The 22,370-nt window shown below is 37.2% G+C and overlaps 1 protein-coding gene across 6 annotated transcripts in view; it reads right to left on the reverse strand.

Annotated features, from left to right (window-relative positions):
- The window catches only part of ADK (adenosine kinase), a 486,725-nt gene that overhangs the window by 18,404 nt on the left and 445,951 nt on the right, over positions 1-22,370 (reverse strand). For all 6 annotated transcript variants that reach the window (XM_027129816.1, XM_027129817.1, XM_027129820.1 and 3 more), the window contains one exon: positions 12,880-12,966. In XM_027129816.1, the coding sequence (XP_026985617.1) occupies positions 12,880-12,966 (87 nt within the window). The remainder of the gene's footprint in view (positions 1-12,879; positions 12,967-22,370) is intronic.

Below are 22,370 nucleotides of genomic sequence, written 5' to 3' on the forward strand. Positions count from 1 at the left end.
CATGGTGTATGTCCCAGGCTCAGTTCATGTCACGTGCTCTTCACCAGAGTCTCACTGCTTTTCCTGTGAAGGAGCTACATTTTACCCCACTCCCAGTAAGAAACAGCAGTAAAGATTCTAGGTAGGACATGACAAGGGTGCTGTTATTTGAGGCACTGGACATTCCACTGGGCAAATCGAATCTAGAGATCTACTGGATAACTTCAACACGTTCTATGAAATCTTGCCAGGAGCCTCTGACCTGTATGCTATTGTCTATTAACAACAGGACCTGATGTTCAGGATTATGATCTTGAGAATCAGTTTTCATATTCATACTACAGGTATTAAGGGAAATAGATATTAAATGCTGCCTGCTTCCTTTCCTAACACGTGTTCTCTCCACATCTACCTTCATTTTAAATAACGATAAAGAAAAGGTAGCTGTGATCGGTCTGTGACTGGATTATTCACATATACATTCTAGCATAGTTTAATGTTAAGTCAAGGTGACCTGATACGAAAGTATGGCCTAACTTGCTATTTCCTGACTCACTCCCTTTCTGACAAAATCCCTCAATAACCAAGTTCTTAGATATACTGACTAGAATGGTTTCTATCTCATGGTAGGAGGTAAGTTTGTCTGTAGCTATGCATGTGATTAATTGACTTATTCATTCATACAATGAAAATTTACTATCTACTCTATGCCAGGCACTGTGGTGGGTCCTGAGGATACATTGGAGAATAAGACACATAGTGCCCCTGCTCTCTTGAGGCTTATATTTTAATGGGGGAGATTTTTAAAGAAGTAATAAGTTAGTAATTAAGATAATAAAAAAGTAAATAAGGTAATTCCAGAGAATGTTAAGTCCTATTAAGGAAAATGACTGTGTGTAGCAGTACAGAATAGTGAAGGGACCCATGTTAGATAGGATGGGTAGAGAACACTTCTAAGTTGAGACTGAGGATGGGGAAGACATAGCCATGTAGAGTACGGAAGAGCATATTAGGCAAAGGGAACTCCACGTGCAAAGTGTCTAAGGCCTTAAAGAAGACCAGCATAGCCACTGCACGCAAGCAAAGATGAAAGTGGCGTGAAATACAGATTCAGAGATAGCAGATCATATAGATTCTTTTAGGCCACTATAGGAGTTTAGACTTTTAGTCTAAGTGCAACTAGAAGCCACTGAAGGGTTGTAAGCCGGGGAGTGAAATAATTTGATTTCTCCTTCAAGTGAGTACTTTGGCTACTCTGTAGGAAAATGGAATAGAATGCAAAAAAGACTGAAAGTATGGAGCTCAGTTAGGAAGCTACTGTAGTAAGTAAAAAACAGGCCTAAGTTAAAGTGGCAGAAAAGACAAAGCAGAAAAATGGATGGATTTGAGATAAGATATGAGATATATCCTTAAAATTGAGTCAAAAGAACTCACTGAAGGTTTGGACAGAAGGAAAGGAAGGTATTAAGAATGATTCCTAGGTTTCCAGCTTAAGATATAAGCTGTTTGATGTTCCCTGTATTGTGTGATAGATGGATCATGCTGTAGGGAACATTTTCAGAACTCTAAGTATGAGAAAAAGGGCAAAGACAAAGGATGCAAACATACATGTGTACAGAGCCCACCCATCCATTACCCTTTTAAGAAAAACCGCCTCACCTCCAGCATTGTTGAGGGGGTCAGCTGATGTATTTGGAGCATGTAAATCAACCCTTACTGCTAACTGGACCAAGGCCAGGGCATCTGACCCCAGATGTTCTTCCAGTATCCTATTTATGAATGGCACAAAAAGTGAATTGAGCTAACCTACTGTTCTCTTTCAGGAGCCAGAATGGAAAGCAAAGAAGGACCAGAAAGACCAGGAAGGAAGAAGCAGACATGCAATGCAGCTGAGTGACATTAATGTGTAAGCAATGGAGTGAAGATCCATGAATATCTGCTGTTGAGGTCTCTAGAACTGATGGAATCTAGAACCATCATCTGGCTCCACGCTCAGTAAAAACCTGTCCAGTTTTGGTTCTTGCTTGAGATTCCTTTTATGACAAGTAACACATATGAAACCTTACTATATGTCAGGTACTGTTCCTTTATAAACATTATTTCATTCAGCTTTTACTGTAACCCAAATGAGATAGGTATTTTATCCTCATTTTTATAGATGAGAAAACTGAGGCTCAGAGATGTCAAATAACTTGTCCATAGTCACACAATGCCAGAACAAGGACTCAAATCCATGTCTTTTGACCCATTGTCTTAACCACTGTGTTATAATGTCTCCCTTAATGCTTATGTGCTTCCTTAAAAAAAATTCCTTATTCTGAGCCAGATGAAAGGGGTTTCTGTTCCTTTGACCAAAGGAATCAGATGAAATAGTGCCTTAAAGCCAAAGTATGGCTGCCCTACTAGATCCCGCACCCCTGCCCCTGCTTCCATGACAATGAGCTCCCTCACATAGTTGTCATTCTTAAGAAAACTGAATAGAACAAAATAAAGTACTGTATTGTGGGGATTTTGAAATGCACATATATAACACAGAATGATACATTATAATCATAAATCTATATTGTTTCTTTTTCCTCTGTCTTTGAATACTTCAATATAGAATAGAGATCGAAATACACTGTGAAAAACCAATTTCTTCCTCTACCTTCTGAAAAATTAAAAGAAGGAGCTCTGGTTGTGTCCACTTAGGTAACAAAATTTTACAACCTGCTACTCCAAGGCTTAAAGGCTTAACTCAGGGTAGAATTTGGCTTATAACTATGTAGCATTTCAAAGGTAAAGAAAACTCCCCATCACTTTTCACTGTTCTTTCTGATAGAGTCTGTTACTCCTAGGCTTTTGAATTGTTCATCCCTCATCATTTTTATGAGTTATTTAGGCAAGCTGGGGCAGTAGTGCAAGAAAGCATGAGTTTACTGTAAGGCACTGAATAAATGATTGTAGATATGGGAAGAAGACTAATTTTAAATATAATGGTAAAAGTTATTTTTATTAAATTTTCAGTTTTGTGTTCATCATCCTAGGTGATGTATTTCAACTGTGGTGTTTTTCTAGTCATTTGCAAGACAGCAGGTAGAGTGTTTATATGAATACCTTTCATCAAATTTAATACCTAATACAGTTTCTCTAGAAGGTAAGCAACTTCTCAATCTGACCTGTGTCTTTTCCACAGTTGTGCAATCAACTTTTACCTTTAAGATGATGACTAACTTACAGCGGGCTAGAATATTTTAGATTCTTCTCTAATGAAGGAAGGTATTAAGAAAACAGGGGTGGCATTGACAGTTTTATGTGTCTAGGTCATTTAGGTTAAACATTTAAACCTAAATGTTTAATAAAGATGCTAACTGGGTATTTTTTCCTTTATAAGATGTGTTTTAAATATTTTATAATTGCTTTATCACTTCCTTAAAATTGAGTTTTCAGAAAAACCGTGTACTTCTGCTGATATGAGTATAGATCACTGTCTCTTTACATTGTGTTCTAGTGTTAGCCTAATTACTAGAATGAGAAAAAGTCTGAAAAACCTTTAGCCATTAAATTCATATATTTAACAAGTTACAACCTTGAAATCTTGCTCTACCTGAAAGTGCCATTAAAAGTGCTTGACTATTATTACTAGAGAACATTTTTAATAAAAGCTAATTAAGCTATGAAACTCCCAAATGGTTAACTGATTTTAGGGGCTAAATTTCTGGTACTTCTAATTATCCTCTGATGGCTTTACTTAGTGTTTCACAACCATGACAGACGACAATGAAAAACCGCAGTGAAATTCATCCACCCTGACACTGTGCTAAGCACCAGCTTCTCCCTCTCCAAGTAAAATCAATACTCTGTTTGAGTAAACACGTTTACAGCTTTATTAGGATGTCTTGCTTGTTCTGTAACAGCTACTTGAAGCTGTGGTAACAAATCGACTCAACTCAGTTAAACCTAGAGAGCTGGGTAAGAGGCCCATCGATAAGGCTGTTATAAAAATAAACTGCAGGAGATCAGAAAGCTGGAGCAAACAGTCTGGTAAATGTCAATATTTTCCCTTACAGAGGATGACAAAAACAGTGAGATTATGTGGAAAGTCTTTTTTTCCCCCTTAAAAATGTCTCTTGTTTCAACTGGATAAAGCATTTCTACTTTTTGTGTACAACTCTTCTGAATGAAATTTTTGCTTCTTAATGCCCATGTGCATCTGGAACAGGAAGCTGATGTAAATACTTGGTATTTCTCCTACCATTTCAGATTCTTTATTTTCCTTTGTATAAAGAGGCTTATTTTGGTCTTCACTGACTTTATAAAATGACCTTATTCAAGTTATCTGGAATAACCTTGGTGGCTTAGTCTTACCTTCTTTTTATTAATGAAACAAAATTTCTGTCATCCACATTTGGGAGGTCATTTCAACACAGTGTTCACTCTTGCTATAATACTGGTGAGACCTGATGTTGTACCTTCCAAATTAGGCCTTCCAAATTAATGCATTTAACAAGAGCAAACAGTGTTAGTAGCTATAGTCAGGCTACTTAACCTCCTGACGAGTGGTAGTACATAAAAATGTCTGCTACCTATTAGGAGCAAGCTTCCACAGTGGCTACAGCTCTACCAAACAAGAACTCACATACCCTCTTTTAGATGTTTACAGGTTGCTCAAAGAACTAACATATGGCAGGAAATTCCCACTTCAGTTTGGCTGGCTTAGACTACCCAGATGTGACAAAGTAATGGTTTCCCCCTGCTGAAAAAGGCTCAGATGTAAACTTTTTTTCCTTTAATCTTTTATGTAGTTTAGTTAGTAAAATTTTATTTTGTTTTGACTTCATATTGACTACCAACTAGTCATGAACTTAAGTAACAACTTGTGACTCATATGTTAGAAAACACAGATTTTTCTGGAAAAAGGAAATCAACAAACATTAAATTTTGAAATAACTTAAAAAGCTACTGTGCCCATCAGGGTAAGGTCTGACCTAGCAGGTATTTGCATAATGAAAACCAAAGTCTAAGTGGTGTCAGATGGTGTAGTGACTGACATGCACAGGAAGTCAATTCAGAGGAAAGGTTCCTTCACGACAGCTAAGCACAATACATCCTCCCACACAAAGTGAGCAACTGCGCATCCTCCCACACAAAGTGAGCAACTGGGGTATAATATATAGGCAGTGGTCAGCGCTATAACAGTGAGGATAACTTATCTGCTCTTCCTGGTGTATGAAAATGGAAACTTGTCAAATTGTATTAACGTGGCGTGGGATATTGCATTTGAATTAAAAAAAAAAAAAAATCCCAAACCAAAAAAACCTTTCTGTGCCCCTAATTCAGGAAAGAAGCTCCTGAAGAGTACTAAGCAGTATGTTTTACTTGTATGGATAAGGTGCCCTTGCACCCCAACCCCTTTCAAAATACTGCTTTAAAGATCATTCCTAGGGGCTTCCCTGGTGGCGCAGTGGTTGAGAGTCCGCCTGCCGATGTGGGGGACACAGGTTCGTGCCCCCGCGGAGCGGCTGGGACCGTGAGCCATGGCCGCTGAGCCTGCGCGTCCGGAGCCTGTGCTCCGCAACGGGAGAGGCCACAACAGTGAGAGGCCCGTGTACCGCAGGAAAAAAAAAAAAAAGATCATTCCTCCTTATGGAACAAAAATGTTAGAATCTGAATTTTAAACCTAATGTGTGATCTCTTGATGTGGTTCCCAAAATACAAGTTTAGCATATGCTTCTGTTTATTGTTAAAGTTAAACATCTTGGATACCCACATACCAAAACAACTATATCAAAGCCTTCTATCCATTTGGGGTATCAACTCTTGACCTATGTATTTCCAAAAGGCCTATATAACAGACTACTTAACTGACAATTTTCATTTGGGTTATGAACACATGTAATCACTGGATCATGAATTAATGAGCCATGAGATCTGGCTTCTAGTATTGCATGTTTACAATTAACTCCCTTTCCTCATCCATCAAATGGGGGCTTTTTAATAGACCATCTTAGGTTTTCATACCTAACATCAATTCATTCAAGAGAGCTGCTTTTTATGAGCAACCAGATAAAATGCGGATAGGGTCAAATGGGGATTTGTTTAATCTCATTTCATTCTGATTCAGATAAAACCTCATTTGAACATAGTTTCACTACTGAAAGTTTGAAAACCTGAAAACCAGAAACGTGATTTTAAAAAATACTCCCTTTCAGCATTAACATTTTAAGCAATATAATTAAAAACAAAAAGACTTACCAGGACAAAGTCATAGCTGCTGGAGTGTTAGAATAAGGAGATGACAGTAAGCTTATTTATACCCTAATTCATAAGCAAGATAACTAATTTTGTTACTATTTAACTCAATTCAAAAACCTGTATTTGATCAACTGACAATTTCTCACAGCAGGGTGGTTCTAAAATTCAAAGAGCACTTGATGACAGAAACTGGTTTTAATTTTCTGTTTATTTCATGGGATAGAAATAAAACATACATATCTTAATTTTATAAAATGTCAATGTAAACTGGATAATTAAATGAAAAATAAATTAAGATCTTGTGTTCATACCCCAGGTTTGGGAACTCATATCTGAAGTGAGAATAGCTGTAAATTTAGTAATCGCATTGATAATTTTTGTTTTATTCAGACCCCTGTTTATAGTAAATAGCCATATAACATCAGAGGTTACACTTCATACAAATTTTCATACAGTTTGGGAAGTTGTTTGTAATAACTTATGCACCATTGGTTAAGACTTCTGCTAGGTCACAAGGTTGGCCAGGCTATGCATCAGTACTACCGACATGTGATTTCATTTATTTTGATTATATTAATTACAAAACCAATAAAGGCACATTGTAACAAATTCAAACATCTATGAGACAAGATTTTAAATTGAATACACTCAGCTTTACGAAAACTTACTATATTGCTCCTACCTTTTTTTCATTTTGCTACTGACTGATGAAATCTCTGCTAAGTCATAGATTGGCCCCAGTCTACAGACTAGTGTTTAGAAAAAGCACTTAGGCTATTTTTCCTCACTTGGAGGGGAAGACAAGAGGATACTAATGGAATGGAGTATAACAAAATGATCAGAGGTAAGAACTTGGGGGTCAAACTTTGAGTTTGAATCCTGGTTTTCACTGTGACCTTGGGCAAATTACTTAATCTCTTGAACCTCTGAGACCAGAGGAACTGTCCAGTTGAGCCTAGGCCCAGCTGCCAATTCACAGATTTGTGGAGTTAAATAACTGGTTGTTGTTTTAGGTCACTAAGTTTTGAGGGTGGTGTGTTATGCAGCAAAACCTAACTGATACAGATTGGATGAATCTGACAGATAAGGTAGGTAAAATTGACCAAATCCATGTAAGAGCAGCTTGGACTGCTATTGGATTCAAGTGAGTTCCATTTGACTCACAAATATCATAGGCCAGGAAACTGATATACATATATTTGTCATATCACAATTCTAACAAAATTAACTTCAGATATTTTGCTTGTGACATTTCTTCTGGCCCTCTGCTACTAAATGAAATCTTATAAATACCAACATTGTTTTCTTAGAATAAGCATTTCTTAATAATCATCAAATATAGGAGATGTAAGGTGCATATTTAAGTTTCAGGGTCTGATAGCCTCCATGGCTCAGACTGTCTCTGGATTATCCAAATCTCCAGAAGACAAAGTCCTTTGAATTCCATTATCTATTTACAATTGCTTCTAGATGGAGGCCATCCAGGATACAAGATCTTTGAGGGAACATTACTATTTGTGAAAAATTCCAGACTTTATCCTAAAATCATCCTGTATCCCATGTCAATGAAAGTTATTTCTCATTTCTGTCATGGCTCGAGGATCATCTTTACCTCTTTAGGCCCACAAAGGCTTAAATAATCTTAGGCAAGACTCCTGAAATTTGGTCCTGGTCCAACGTCAACTTATCAAAATCTCTGGATGTGAAACATCAGAGTAGCATGTCATGAAGCATCCTAAGACTGTGCAAGGTGTGAATCTCTCTTCCCTTTCCCCCTGTGTGAACTTGAGCTGCTGTCTCTGGTGTATTTCAAATTCTTAATGACCAAGTCAATCCCATACCTCATTTGATGGTTTTAAGGGAAACTGTTTAAGAAATCAAACACCAAAGATGTCCTGCTAGAGGTAAAAGACAGGGAAAGGGATCGCTGTTGCTGTGGGATGGGGTAGGAGTGTGCAGCAATCATCTTGGTTACCATCCACAAGTAAATCTTCTGCATACAGTGGGTCATATGAAGGTTTCATTTTTGGGTGAAGAAGTGTGAGAAATGATATATTCAACACTCACCAAGTTATTTTCTAGTCCTCTGAGTTGACAGCAAAGGAAGGGGGTGGTGCAGAAAAAAAAATCAGAAGAATTCTACACCACTTCTTTGTACAGCACAATGAAGCAGCAGTTAAGAAGAACGGGAGAGTAAGTTACAAATGTTTGGGAATAAAAAGCAAGGTGAGAATAGAAAATGTAAACATAACTTAGAGATTCCCTATGCTTCTCTGAAGTATAGACAGGTGCTACTTGAAAAGGAAGTAATATCCTTGCTCTGGTAACTTAAATCTTTTTTTTTAAACAAAAAGTCTTTTCTGAACGTGAATTAGAAAGTGAAATTAATGCTCCTTTTTATTAGATGGGAAATAGGATAATTATTTATACTGTGATTGCTAAGTGGCTTTAAAAGTTATTTTCATATTGTAGGTAATATCGTTTAGGATAATACATTTTCCCTGATAAAGCTGTCATGAGAAATTTGAAAATAAAAGTATTAAAGGCAGCACAGTTACTTTACTATCATTCAAATAAACTATTCTAAGCTATATATGGCTCTTAACATTTAATGAAGCTTTTTTAAACGTAAGAATGTTGGTCCTTGGGTAAGGTCTCTAGTCTTTTTTCTGAGAGTTAGATGTACGTGCCTGGGTATAATCTGTCAAAGGTGTACTCACTTTTAGTCTAAAGATGATTTGTAGTCCTAGTTCATATTCCTATAGCTGCCATAAAACATACAACTAAATCATGTTAGATTAACACAGGCTGGTATTGACAGCCCACTGGGAACATATTGATTAGGTCCCCTTTCATGTTATTTGTTATGATTTTTCTTCTCAGTTTCATTTACTGGGAAGACACAGGGGAAGAGATTTCACAGGGAACAATGACAGTGCCTGTCACAAAATGTTCTCAATGTTTCCATTTGTTACTATGGCAGTGACAAAGAGGGTTCCAAATGAAAAGGCAGACCTGCTGTGACAAAGCACAGCAGGACAACAGGAAGAAATTTTCAACTGACCTGGGAAATTAGGAAATCATACTTAGAGATTATAGAATTGTCTCCATTTCCAAGGGTATAATCGTGGCGCTTTGGCTTTTGAGGGAGAATGTGAAAAGGGTAGTTCCATCAGGGCTGGCTAGTGACAAGTAAAGGGCAGACATTAGAAAGTGTTTAAGATCTCCAAATAGAACAAGGAGGTATACTTGTGGAGGCCAGAGGAATTTGTCACTGTTACCAAACCCTCGAGATGGAACTATGAATTTATGTTCCTTTGGGGTACTCATTTTAAAATTATACATGAAAATCTATGATGTAGTCATGTATCTCTTATGTGGCTAATGAGAACGCATGGCACTCTGGTATTGGGATATGTAATATCAGCACACGGTAGGTGAAGTCATGGTTTATCTAAGAACTTGAAATTGGGAGTGGAATATAGTTATGCAAAGTCACAAAAGAAAGAGGTGCTTGTAAGCCAGCAAAACTTGAAAGTAATAGGAGGAATATATTAAGCACCTAAAGATAAAATGTGTCAATCAGAAAGGAGACACATTAATCAGGCAATCAAGCAAAGAAAAAGAAACTACATAGTAAATGCAAAAGTTGCCATCATTGCCTCTCCATTCATGATCAAGGTAGAGGAGTGTACTTCAAAAGATAGAGTATTTCCAATCCTACTAGAAAGCCTTCCCCTGGTGTAGAGATGGGAGTAGGGGATTTTAGCCAATGGATTTTTGAGTATTTCCAACTAACCAGAACATCTCTATTGTAAGATGGATGTATCAGCCTGGTGCTATTAAACAGTTGATTCATATAACTCCCTGTATTCGGATTCCATGCTGACCAAGCGAGTTTATGATCTGGCTTTCTGTATCTCTGTAGTGCCATCAATTCTACTGCTTAGCAGAAACTCCTGGTTCAAACTCACCTGGGATTAAGTCCTTCGATTCTCTTCCCTTTCACTTTCTTTTCTGCAACAATCTTACCCCAGAGTCCTAAGAATCCTATTGTGTAACAAAACCTCCTGTTCAATAAATGAAGTCATCTATTCAGTCAATAGGAACATTCTCTCTGGCAAAACCAGCTTTTGTTAGTAAGGCGGGTCTGTGGTTCTGAGTCCTAATGATGAGATTTCCCTAAAAGTTTAGAGAAGCAGTACAGTTCAGACTGCCTGGGTCTGAATCCTGGCTCTGCTACTTTCTAGCTACGAGAATTTGGGAAAGTTATCTAACCCTCTGTGTCTCAGTTTTCTCATCAGTAAAATGGGGTTAAAAATAACCTACTTCAAGGAGCTTTTATGAACATTAAACGAGTTAATATATGTAAAGTGCCTAAGATATCAATTGGCTAGTAGGTGCTGCGTAAATGTTATCTATGCTATTACTATATAGCTTGATGTACATAGACAGAATGTGCTGAACATGCCAGCATAAGTATTCCTTGTTAAAATGACATTAGAGTATTCATCTCACTGCATGACTCAGTCTTTCAGGATCTGAATATCCTGGGAACCGATGAGAGTAGGGTTAAAACGAGAAAAATGGCTACTTAATTGAGGTTTTACCAGTAAAGTTCTGCCTAGTTTCAGCTTGACTTCCACTTTCTCTATACTGATTTCAACAGTGCGTAGTGAAATCCAGGGTATGATGAAAGTGAATAAAGTGAGGAGGCTGCCAACATATTACAAAAGGGGTTGGCAAACCATAGCCTGAGAGCCAAATCCAGCCCATGCTCTGTTTTTGTACAGCTGGAGAGCGAAGAAAGGTTTTTACATTTTTAGAGTACTGCAAAAACCAGAGACAAAACAAAAAGCAAGCAAGAAAACAAGAAGAATATGCAGTATACGGCTTGCAAAGCCTAACGTATTCACTGTCTGGCCCTTTAGGAAAAAAGGTTCGCAGATCGCTGTTCCACACTCTTTCCTTTTTACTTACCTCACTGTACCCCAAGAATAAGTATATAAATGAGTCTGGGTAACCAGAGTGAGATAAGAAAGAGGCCGAAAATCCTGTAACAAAGAGTCCAAGGGCTTTGATGATATAGTTCATTTATCACTCTAACTGTAATACAAATGGCTAGCTAGCTGTTCCTATTTTAGTATCCTAAGAATGACTTCCCTCTTCCTCAAAAAATCTATACATTCCTACCTCGTAGTGGAAGCATTATAGGTAGTTAGGGGTCTATAAAGGAATCTGTTGTTGCAAGGCCAGGAAGCCCCAGGCCTCAGGCCCAGGAGCAGTGCCTAATTAGGTCACCATCGTATCTATGACAGCCTCAGGATGTACCCAACTAAATAGCAAAGAAAGAGAATACTTACTGTTTTAAGTATTTTAAAGTGCTTAAATAACACACACACACGTTATAAATTTAAAAGTTTCTGTACTAGATTCCTAGTTTAACCAATTTCTAAACAGGAAGTCAATAGTGTCTCCTTAATGTATTACAGAATTTGGCCCAATTCTGCATAAGGTATTTTTAGGCTACATGGGTTTACAGCTCTGAAGCGGTATGGAATAGGAAAAACAGCTGCAAAATAATCAGTGATGAAGCCTTTCAGAGCAAAGGAATAAAAGATACGTGCGTGACAGTAAAGTAGAACATTATTTGTTGTATGTACTCTTTCCAAAAAAAGATGGCATGGGGCATGCTACCAGTCTAATGGTAAACAGCTCATTTAAGACTAGGCATGAAAAGTTTCAAAGAAGGAAACATGAAAAATTTATGCTAGTGAACATTAAAAGAATATAAATATTTTAAGTAACATTAAGTTCAAACCATTATACAACCTTAAATAAGTTTCCCATAATTCAACTTATCTTCCAAGGAAAGGAAGACAAGGGTCAGCTCCATTCGCCTTTTCTTCCTTGTCTCACTTGATGTTATGAGAAATAAAGGTCAGGAGGGACTCTTCTGGGCTATCACTCAGGAGTCTAAAGCTTTCTAGAGATCTTAACCTAGCTTAACTAAACTTGGCTAGAAGGAGTTCAGACATATGAAAAGAACTTTTGAATCCGATTTTAGATCAATCTAAGTTATCAAGCCAAAACTCTTCCAATTGTCTTGATCTTATTTTTGACTACTCACTCCAAAAATGATTTAGTTTTTATAAACTGTGCCAGTTCTTATTGAACCTTAATGAGACAAAAATTTAACCCTTCCTGGTACAATAAACATCCAACTATTGTGTTAGAAACAGATGTTTTAACTTAAGGATATAATCCAAAGACATCATCCTTAGCTATTAGCGTACTATTAATATTCACAATGTGTTTTAAAGAACAACAATTTGTTAACATTTAAGCCTGAAGGGCTATGAATATACTATGTACTGTCTTGATGCAGCTTGTTTATGCAATATTCTGACAGACACAATTAATCTTGTGAAAATGACTGGGATATAGCGTAACAGTAAATTATCTTTAAGCCCAAAATACATATTTTCCTGTAGTAATATACCCTCATAACACAATGATAGTAGCATATGGAAAAAACATCAGGAATTAATTATTTAAAAGCAGAAATTAAAAGTTACTATATTCATAAATCTTGGCTATGTGGCAGAGACAGGGTTAAAGGAAATGTTTAACTTGTAAGTAAGTATGAAATAAATGAGTCCGTACCTCCAACAAATGCATCTCCAGCTCCATTGGTATCAACAATTTCTTTCTGGTCTTGATCCAAGACAGCAAAAGCGGTGACTTCACTTTCTGCAATTAGAGCCAAAGAAAGGCAGACTGACTTCTCTTTGTAAACACTCAATATACAAACTCACCCAGGAAAGCTTGAAGCTCCTACATCAGCCAAAGAGAGAGACAGAACATGAAGCCCATATTCTGTACATGAGCACTTGGGAACCAAGGTGAAAAGCCATCTGTAAGCAATGCTTTTTGGTATTTTCAGCATACAGATGTTGTATGTGTTTTGTTAAGAGTTATACTTAGGTAGTTCACATTTTTGAGGAACAACTGTAAATGGTAGCAGTACCTTTTTGGACAGTAAAAATACTTGAACAGAAACTATGAGCTAAAGGAAGTATTAAGTACTAGATCATGGATCTCTAATAAAGCATCAAGCCTGGCTACATTCCTGGCAATGAAATCTTGGATATAGTTAAAGAGCTGTAAATTTAAAAACTACAAATAATGAGTCTTGAGTGTTCCTCTATAGAAAATCACAATGGCACAAAAAAAATATAACTACTATTCTGAATAATACTTGATGCCAATGTCAAGGATTACTGATATTAGTTGGCTTATTACGGATAACTTAATCTGGTTACTTTTTACAACGGAGTCACTATTTCCTCCAAACTATCAGTCAAATAACAAAAGGGAAAGCTACCACTGAATGCATGGGCAGAACAAAATGGACAGTGCAATGAGCTCTTCTCTTACAGCAGTCTGGACTTGGTTCTTTTGACTACAGAGTAACCTAATACACTACTTTAAACTTGGCACATGACAGTGGAATGGCATTACAGTAGTCTCCGTTATCCAGTTTTGCTTTTTGCGGTTTCAGTTACCCGCGGTCAGCTAAAGTCTGAAAATATTATGTGGAAAACTCCAGAAATAAACAATTCATAAGTTTTAAGTTCCACACCATTCTGAATACCGTCCCAATCCATCCTGCCCTGGATATGAATCATCCCTACGTATGCCGCCTGTAAGTCACTCAAGTAGCCGCCTTGGTTATCAGATTGACTGTCACTGTACTGCAGTGCTTGTGTTCAAGTAACCTTTATTTTACTTACTAATGGTCCCAAAGCACAAGAGTAGTGATGCTGGAGATTTGGATATGCCAAAGAGAGGCCATAAAGTGCTTCCTTTAAGTGAAAAGGTGCAAGTTCCTGACTTAATGAGGAAAGAAAAAAATATTATATGTTGAGGTTGCTAAGATAGATCTACAGTAAGAACGAAGCTTCTATCTGTGAAATTGTGAAGAAGGAAAAAGAAATTTGTGTTAGATTTGATGTTGCACCTTAAACTGCAAAAGTTATGGCCAGAGTACGTGACAAGTGCTTAACTAAGATGGAAAAGGCATTAAGTTTTGGGGTGGAGGACATGAACAGAAGATTTATTCCTATTGATGGCAACGTGCCGCGCCAGAAAACACTGAGCCTATAGGAACACTTCAGCCAGGGATCCCCTGAAACAAGTGACAGCCAAGCCATTTACTGTGAGTAAAGGATGGTTACAGATTCAGTAAAAGATCTGGACTGAAAAATATAAAAATTATTGGAGAGGCTGTGTCTGCTGATGAAGAAGCTACTGCCACATTTCTGGCAGTGCTGAAGGAGTTGATTAAGGAGATAGCATACCATCCAAAGCAAGTCTTCAGTGGTGATGAAACTGGGCTCTTCTGGAAGAAGATGTCCAATAGAAGCTACATTCATAAAAGTGCAAAGGAGGCACCAGGGCATAAAACATGGAAGGACAGATGAACGTTGGTACTATGTGGCAACACTGCAGGGCATATGATAAAGCCAGGCGTAGTGTTCAGGGTGAAGAACCCATGTGCTCTCAAAAACAAACCCAAAAATTATCAGAAAGCATGGGTGACAGTTATCTCATTTATGGGATGCTTCCACCAATGCTTCATCCCCGAAGTGAAAAAATATTTGGAAGAAGAAAGGGTGGAATTTGAAGTTCTATTAGTAACAGATAACGTACCTGGTCATCCTGAATTGTTACAAACGTGAAAATGTTGAGGTTGGAATTTTATCTCCAAATATAACTTCACTGCTTCACCCCTTTTACAAGGACATCATTCAGTTTGTCCAGGTCACATACACCCACCCTGTATTTGATCATATTTGATCAGCAATTGATGCAGACTCTAATCTGGACACAATGCAGTGCTAGAAATCATTCATTATTACTGACACAATAACATTCATCAAAGCTGCAGTGGATGAATTAAAACCAGAAATTGTAAAGGCCTGCAGTCATGAATGATTTTAAAGGCTTCCTGGGGATCAGTGGAGAAGTTAGGAAAATCATTCACACAGTAAGAAGGATTTGCCAACATGCTTGATGAAGAAGAACACATCAAAGACCATGGAGAAATGTTAACAAATGAGAAAGTGGAAGAACTTGTTGAGTCATTTACAGAGGAAGAGAAAGATGATGAAGAAGAAAGTGGAGTAGAACCAGCAACTCGGACATTACCAAAATTTGCTGAAGTGTTTCAAATTGCACAGACTTTAAAGGACAAAATTAGGGAATAAGATCCTTGGATGGAATGCAGCATTAAAGTCACCCTTATAATCACTGAAGGATTCAACCTCTGTAGCAAAACACTGATGAGTTAAAAAGAGACAACTTCCAATTACAATGTTCTTCCAAAAGGTTTCAGTGAAACAAATAAACAAACACAAACGAAAACCCTTCAGCTATTGAGGATGCCCAACCATGGACATCATCTGCTGCTGATATCCAACCATCGACATCATCATGGCTTGATGATTCTCCTTCTGATGTTATCATCAGAAGGTCAATGTTAGCCTAATGATACATCACAATATCTGTGTCATTCACCTCACCTCATTTCATCACACAGGCATTGTATCATATCCTATCATCATCATAAGGGTGAGTACAGTACAATAAGATAATTTGAGAGAGAGAGACCACATTCACAAATTTTTTTTTTTTTGGCCATGCCGCGTGGTATGCAGGTTCTTATTTCCCCAACCAGGGATGGAAACCTGGTCCCCTGCGGTGGAAGCGTGGAGTCCTAACCACTGGACCGCCAGGCAATTCCCATCACATAATTTTTATTACAGTATATTATTGTAATTGTTATATTTTATTATTATTCATTGTTGTTAATCTCTTACTATGCCTAATTTATAAATTAAACTTTATCATAGGTATGTATGTACAGAAGAAAAACAACATAGTATATATAGGGTCTGGTACTATCCACAGTGTCAGGAACCCAATGGGGGTTTTGGAACGAACCCCTGCAGGTAAGGGAGACTACTGTATCTGTGATGAAATTTGGCCTAGAGGACATTTGTAAAAGACTGAATAGTGCTTTTCATTGGTGTCTGGAACTTCTGAAACTACAAATTTGCATCCTTTATGGGGACAAATGTGGCCAAAGCGCTATAAACTTCAATCTCATCTAAGATCAAGAAGGAGAGAAAAGGAAATCTTGGAAATTTTAAGGTCTTAATAAAGAACCTAAGACTCTCAAAAAGCATGTTCTGTTTGCCTTTTGCTACCTGCTACTAATGGATACTTTCAACAAGAGATAAACAAAGTGATGATAATGAAAAAAAGATCCTCCTGGAAAGATTGATATTCAAGAAGAGGACTCATTCACTTAGTGATGTCTTTTGACTGTAGATGCTAAGAAGATTCCATATTAGAAGTACCTGTTTAAACTCTTTAAGTACTACCTTTCCACACTTTGTAACACCAGACCTACATGAAGTTGACAAGATTTTGATTAATTGGAAGTTAAGGCATAAACATCCAGGATTAAATTTTCTAGGGAGTATGCAGTACAGACTGCTACGCAGGCCAAAAAAAAAAAAAAAAAAGATATAAGCAGACTTTATTAGAAATAATTAGGAAAGGAAAGGGCTACAGTCTGGTTTAGGGAAAGGTCTGTACCATAAATATTTATAAAGAAATCTGATTTTATTACTTCCAAGTACAAGTCATACTATAAAGGGAATTAACAACTATAAACTAAGAACAAACAGGCATTAAACAAGTAAAATGAGCTAAGTTAATGACACCATTACCATTTATAATAAGGTTATATTATGTAATAATATAACACATCTATAAAACATTTTAGGTAATATAAGAATTAATTCCTGGATTACAGATTAAAATAATCACATATAAATGATAAAGTAAGCTGCAATTAGATATAATTCCTTGAGTTCTTTGTTTAAAAAAGTTATTGACTTTTGATTGGATAAATCTTTATGAATAAAACCTAATTCACAATGGAAGAGTTTATCTGAATTTTGTTCTTAAGAATCATGACTTTTTGTTTAAATTAGCAAAAATTCTAAATGAATGCAGCTTTACTACACTTTTTTCTGGATATATGTGTAGATCCTTGAAATCTTTACCCTTAGGTGTCATATGAAGTTCAATTTCCTGAAACATAAAGTAGAAATATTTTCCACTTTTTGTACTTATTAATTCAAATAAGTATATAAGAATATTAAGAATGTAAAAAGAGCTGTAATAAATTGGTACACAGTCCAGGCTCTATTATCTTTTACATCTAGAGAGCTATATTATGAGAACTTCTTTCAAAATAATAACGCTGAAAATTTGCAAGATCTTGAATGGTGTTCCAAATCATTGAAAAGGGATTAAACAAAGTTCAATAATATTCAAGTTCACTTATATTTTTGGTACATTCTTATTTTGAAATACAATGATCTAAGCTGGTTTACAGAGTTATTAAAAAAACTCCCACAAACTAAGTAAATGGTATTCACCAGCATGACCCATTCCATAGCCTTCTAGTCAATTTATTGTATGAACATACAAAGTACCTAACTAAATCTTAAGATACACTTATAGGCATGGGCATTATTCAGCCAATGAGGCCCAAGACACTCACATCACTGTTACTGGGATCTTGTTTTCTTGGGTGTGAAATGGGACTGGAGTAGCTGTGGGAACAAGTAGCAAAAATAGCTTTTTGCCTTAGTTATAGAAAAATGACACTTAGTTCTGATCAAGTACTTCTACTCAAGAGCTTAAGATAAGTAAGTGCCATTGTCTCTTCCCAAATTCTTTATAAAGTGAGAAGGAAAAGGATTGGGAATAATTATTATTCCTATTTTCCAGACTTCTACAACAGCACAAAATCATGAGTTTCCCCAAGCAGACAGGAAACAAACACTAACAATTCAGCTGATAACAGATTTGCTTAGTGTCATTTATTGGATAAGACCCTCACGGCATCTTCACTCAGAACAATGAAATTTAATGTACTTAAAGTACAAAATAATAAAAATCAAACAGTCTCTGGACAGTTTATACAAACAGGTAATTCACTCTTCACTCTACTGTGACATAAGCCTTACTACCCAGTCTCTTAAGAGGCCAGTCTGGCTAGAATCAACTATAATGTTAAGTCGTTTATAGTAGAGATGGTTAGTTCATACAAATGCCACAATATCTAACTAAAAAATAATAATAAAAAATCCACTCATTCAATGCCAAACAATTAGACTAAATGTTCCGGTAGCTTTACTGCTACCAAATTAACTATATATTTTAGTACTGTATACACACACAGAGTCAAGATAATTAATATCCTTAGGAAATTCTGTTCAAGGTATATTAAAGTGCCATGTGTTGTCACTGTCTTACTGATGTCACCTCTAAATTGTAGTGAAGATATAACTGAAGAAGATACAAAGCAGGATGAGAAGCAGATAGCCAAGTGTTTTTCAGCCTCAAGGTAGACTGTAGTCACCACCTCTACCACTGCCTCTGATGAGCATTACCAGCCATGGAAAAAAACAGAAAACTGATGGCAAAAACTTCACCAGAAAGTGACAAGTAGGACCGTTTAAAAGCCAGAACTCCTGGGCTTCCCTGGTGGCGCAGTGGTTGAGAGTCCGCCTGCCAATGCAGGGGACACGGGTTCGTGCCCCGGTCCGGGAAGATCCCACATGCCGCGGAGTGGCTGGGCCCGTGAGCCATGGCCGCTGAGCCTGCGCGTCCAGAGCCTGTGCTCCGCAATGGGAGAGGCCACAACAGTGAGAAGTCCGCGTATCACAAAAAAAAAAAACCCCAGAACTCCTAAGATTCTGAAAAGTGGCTCCTGCACCTTGATTTCTTATAATGAGGTATTTCCAGGGTATTAATGTTTTTGTTTGCTTCTTTTTTTAATTTATTTATTTTTGGCTGCATTGGGTCTTTGTTGCTGTGTGTGGGCTTTCTCTAGTTGTGGCGAGCGGGGGCTACTCTTCATTGCGGTGCACAAGCTTCTCATTGAAGTGGCTTCTCTTGTTGCAGAGCACGGGGTCCAGGCGCGCGGGCTCAGGAGTTGTGGCTCGCAGGCTCTAGAGCGCAGGCTCAGTCGTTGTGGTGCACGGGCTTAGTTGCTCCGCAGCATGAGGGATCTTCCTGGAACAGGGCTTGAACCCATATCCCCCGCATTGGCAGGCGGATTCTTAACCACTGAGCTACCAGGGAAGCCCTGCTTGTTTTTTATTAACCTTTTTTTGGGGGGATAATTTTAAACAAGCAGAAAAGTTTAAAGAAAAATACAGAGAATTCCCATATAACGTTTATCCAGATTTACCAGTTTTTCATTTTGCCATAATTTATCAGTCCTCCTGTATATACATACATATTTATTCTTTCAAGCCATTTGAGCTTAAGTTGCATATATCATGTCCTTTACTCCTTAATAATTTATTTAATTTGGTGTATTTCCTAAGAACAAACATATTCGTTTAGGTAACCATCGTATAGTTGACAAATTTAAAAACTTAATATTGTTATTTCATCTAATCTATACTCCATATTCCAATTTTGTTAATTGTCCTAATGTCTTTTATAGCAATTTTTTTTCATCCAGTACAGGATGCAGTCCAGAACCACATACTGCTTTTAGTTGTGCTTGTTTTTTAAAAAAATTTAACCTTTTAACTTTTACTACAGGTAATGCATAACTATAGTCCCCAAATATAAATATGTGAAAATATATGGTACAACCACCCTTCTCTTATCTCTCCCATTCATTCAGTTTCTAGTCCCACTATTTTTCAATCTGGTTATTACTGCTATTGCTTTCCTGTATATCCTTTCACAATTTCTCTATGCACATATAAGCAAAACATTCTTACTTTTCTCCTTTTTATTTTAAACAACAAAAAAAGTATCATACTATATGCATGCTGTTCTGGACGATGTTTTTTCATTTGGAGATCTTTTTATATTGGTAAACAGAGAATGTCATTGTTTTTCATGACTGTGTAATAGTCCACTGTATGGATATACTATAATTTACTTAAGTAGTCCTTTATTGATGAACTTTTAGGTTGTTTTCAATCTTCTGTTATCACAAACAATGTTTCAAAGCACTAATGCTTTTATTTTAAGTAGACTCTAAATTTAATTATTTTACTTAATAGCCAAGTTAAGAATATCATTCCTACTTTATACTGGGAACTGACACAAGGAAATTAAGTTGTTATGCAAACAGCATGAAATATGCCTGTGTCACAGAATAGGGAAAAAAAAGAGAATCCAGGAAATGCTTTTTCTTTTCATTGGATACACATATCAGGATATGAGCAAAGACACCCTGCTCAGACTGCCCTAATAAACAGGATAATGAAACAGATGACAAATTCTGCTAATAACAGAGATTTATAGAACAATCCTAATTAACAAGGACTTTTGGGGGAAATGAAGAGCTCTGGGTTAATTTAATTTTCTGGTTAACTAAAGAAAAAGCAGAAAGTCTTTTTAGTTGGAAATCTTTCTAAATGTACTAATATAATAACATACCATGACATCCTTGCTTTAATTAGTTTATTGAACTCAATGAAAATTTTCTTTGATAATAGAGAATCCTACAGCACATGTTAATGTCATTATTCTGAACATCAGTTCTTATTGTAGTTCCAAAAGTATAAGTGCTTTCATGAAAGGCAGAATAAATGGAATGATGGCAAGTAAACCGGATTAGGACTCAAAAGACCCACAGTTTGAGTCTGGTTTTTGTTCAGCTACTTTATTCAACAAATACTTATTAAGAGCTTATCATGTGTCAGGACCTCTGTCAGGGAAGGAGAATACAGATGTGAATAGGACAAACAAAAACCCTGCTCTCACAGGATCTACATTCTAGTGAGGATAGATAATATATAACTAATACAAAAATGAAGAAGATAATTTGAGATAACAATAAATGCCATGAAGGAAATAAAACAGATGATAAAGTATGACTGGGGAGGAGGGTTAATTTAGATGGGTGTTACTTCCTCACTGAGGAGGTGATGTTTGAATTGAGACTTCAATAGCAAGAAGGAGCCAGCCATGTGAAGATCCAGGGGTGGAATATTCAAGTGCAGAGGACCTGGGCTAGCAACAAGCTTTGTGAGCTAGGCCTGTTCAAGGTTAAGAAGGCCACTGTAACTAGAGTACAGTGAGTATGTGGAGATCAAATTTGTGTGTGTGTGTGTGGGTGGGGTGTCGGGGGGAAGAGCTGGTAGAATTTCATTCTATTTAATAAAAAGGGAAACCACTGGAAGGTTTCAAAGAGAGGAGTGACACGATCCCATTTTCAAAAGAGATTGTTCTGGCAGCCTTATAGAGAATGGACTGAATGGTGGGAGTTGGGAACGGAGTCTAAGATGCTACTTACCAAGAGACCTTATGCAAGTCACAGTGTAACTTAAACTCTGTTTTGCTGCTCAGAAAATGATGATAATTCTTGCTTTAGCTATTTTCAGTGACTATTATATGGATTAAGCATAAATATTAATAAAAGCACCCTGTCAAACATAAAGCCCTATACAATTCTATAAGGTGTTTTTAGGAGCTTATTATCTTTTTTAAAATTTAATTTAATTTAATTTATTTTATTTTTGGCTGCACTGGGTCTTTGCTGCTGCACGCAGGCTTTCTCTAGTTGCGGTGAGCGGGGGCAACTCTTTGTTGCGGGTGCGGGCTTCTCATTGTGATGGCTTCTCTTGTTGCAGAGCACAGGCCCTATGCGTGCGGGCTTCAGTAGTTGCAGCACACGGGCTCAGCAGTTGTGGCTCGCGGGCTCTAGAGTGCAGGCTCAGTAGTTGTGGCACACAGGCTTAGTTGCTCCGTGGCATGTGGGATCTTCCCGGACCAGGGCTCAAACCTGTGTCCCGTGCACTGGCAGGCGGATTCTTAACCATTGCTCCACCAGGGAAGCCCAGGAGCTTATTATCTTCAATCAGGCAATAAGTACTTGTTGAACACTCACTATGAGCTCTTAATTTTCTGCTAGATCCTTTGGAAGCAGATAAAGGAGAATTATTAAGACATGGTCTGTCTTCTCAAGGAACTTAAGAATCTAGTTGGAAAGAGAAATCTAGCATATGTGGAAGAATTTGTGAAATATTAACAATGTA

The sequence above is a fragment of the Aethalodelphis obliquidens genome, unplaced genomic scaffold, assembly GCF_003676395.1.
Source record: "Aethalodelphis obliquidens isolate GAN/ISIS:26980383/991018 unplaced genomic scaffold, ASM367639v1 scaffold37, whole genome shotgun sequence".
Taxonomy (NCBI): domain Eukaryota; kingdom Metazoa; phylum Chordata; class Mammalia; order Artiodactyla; family Delphinidae; genus Aethalodelphis; species Aethalodelphis obliquidens.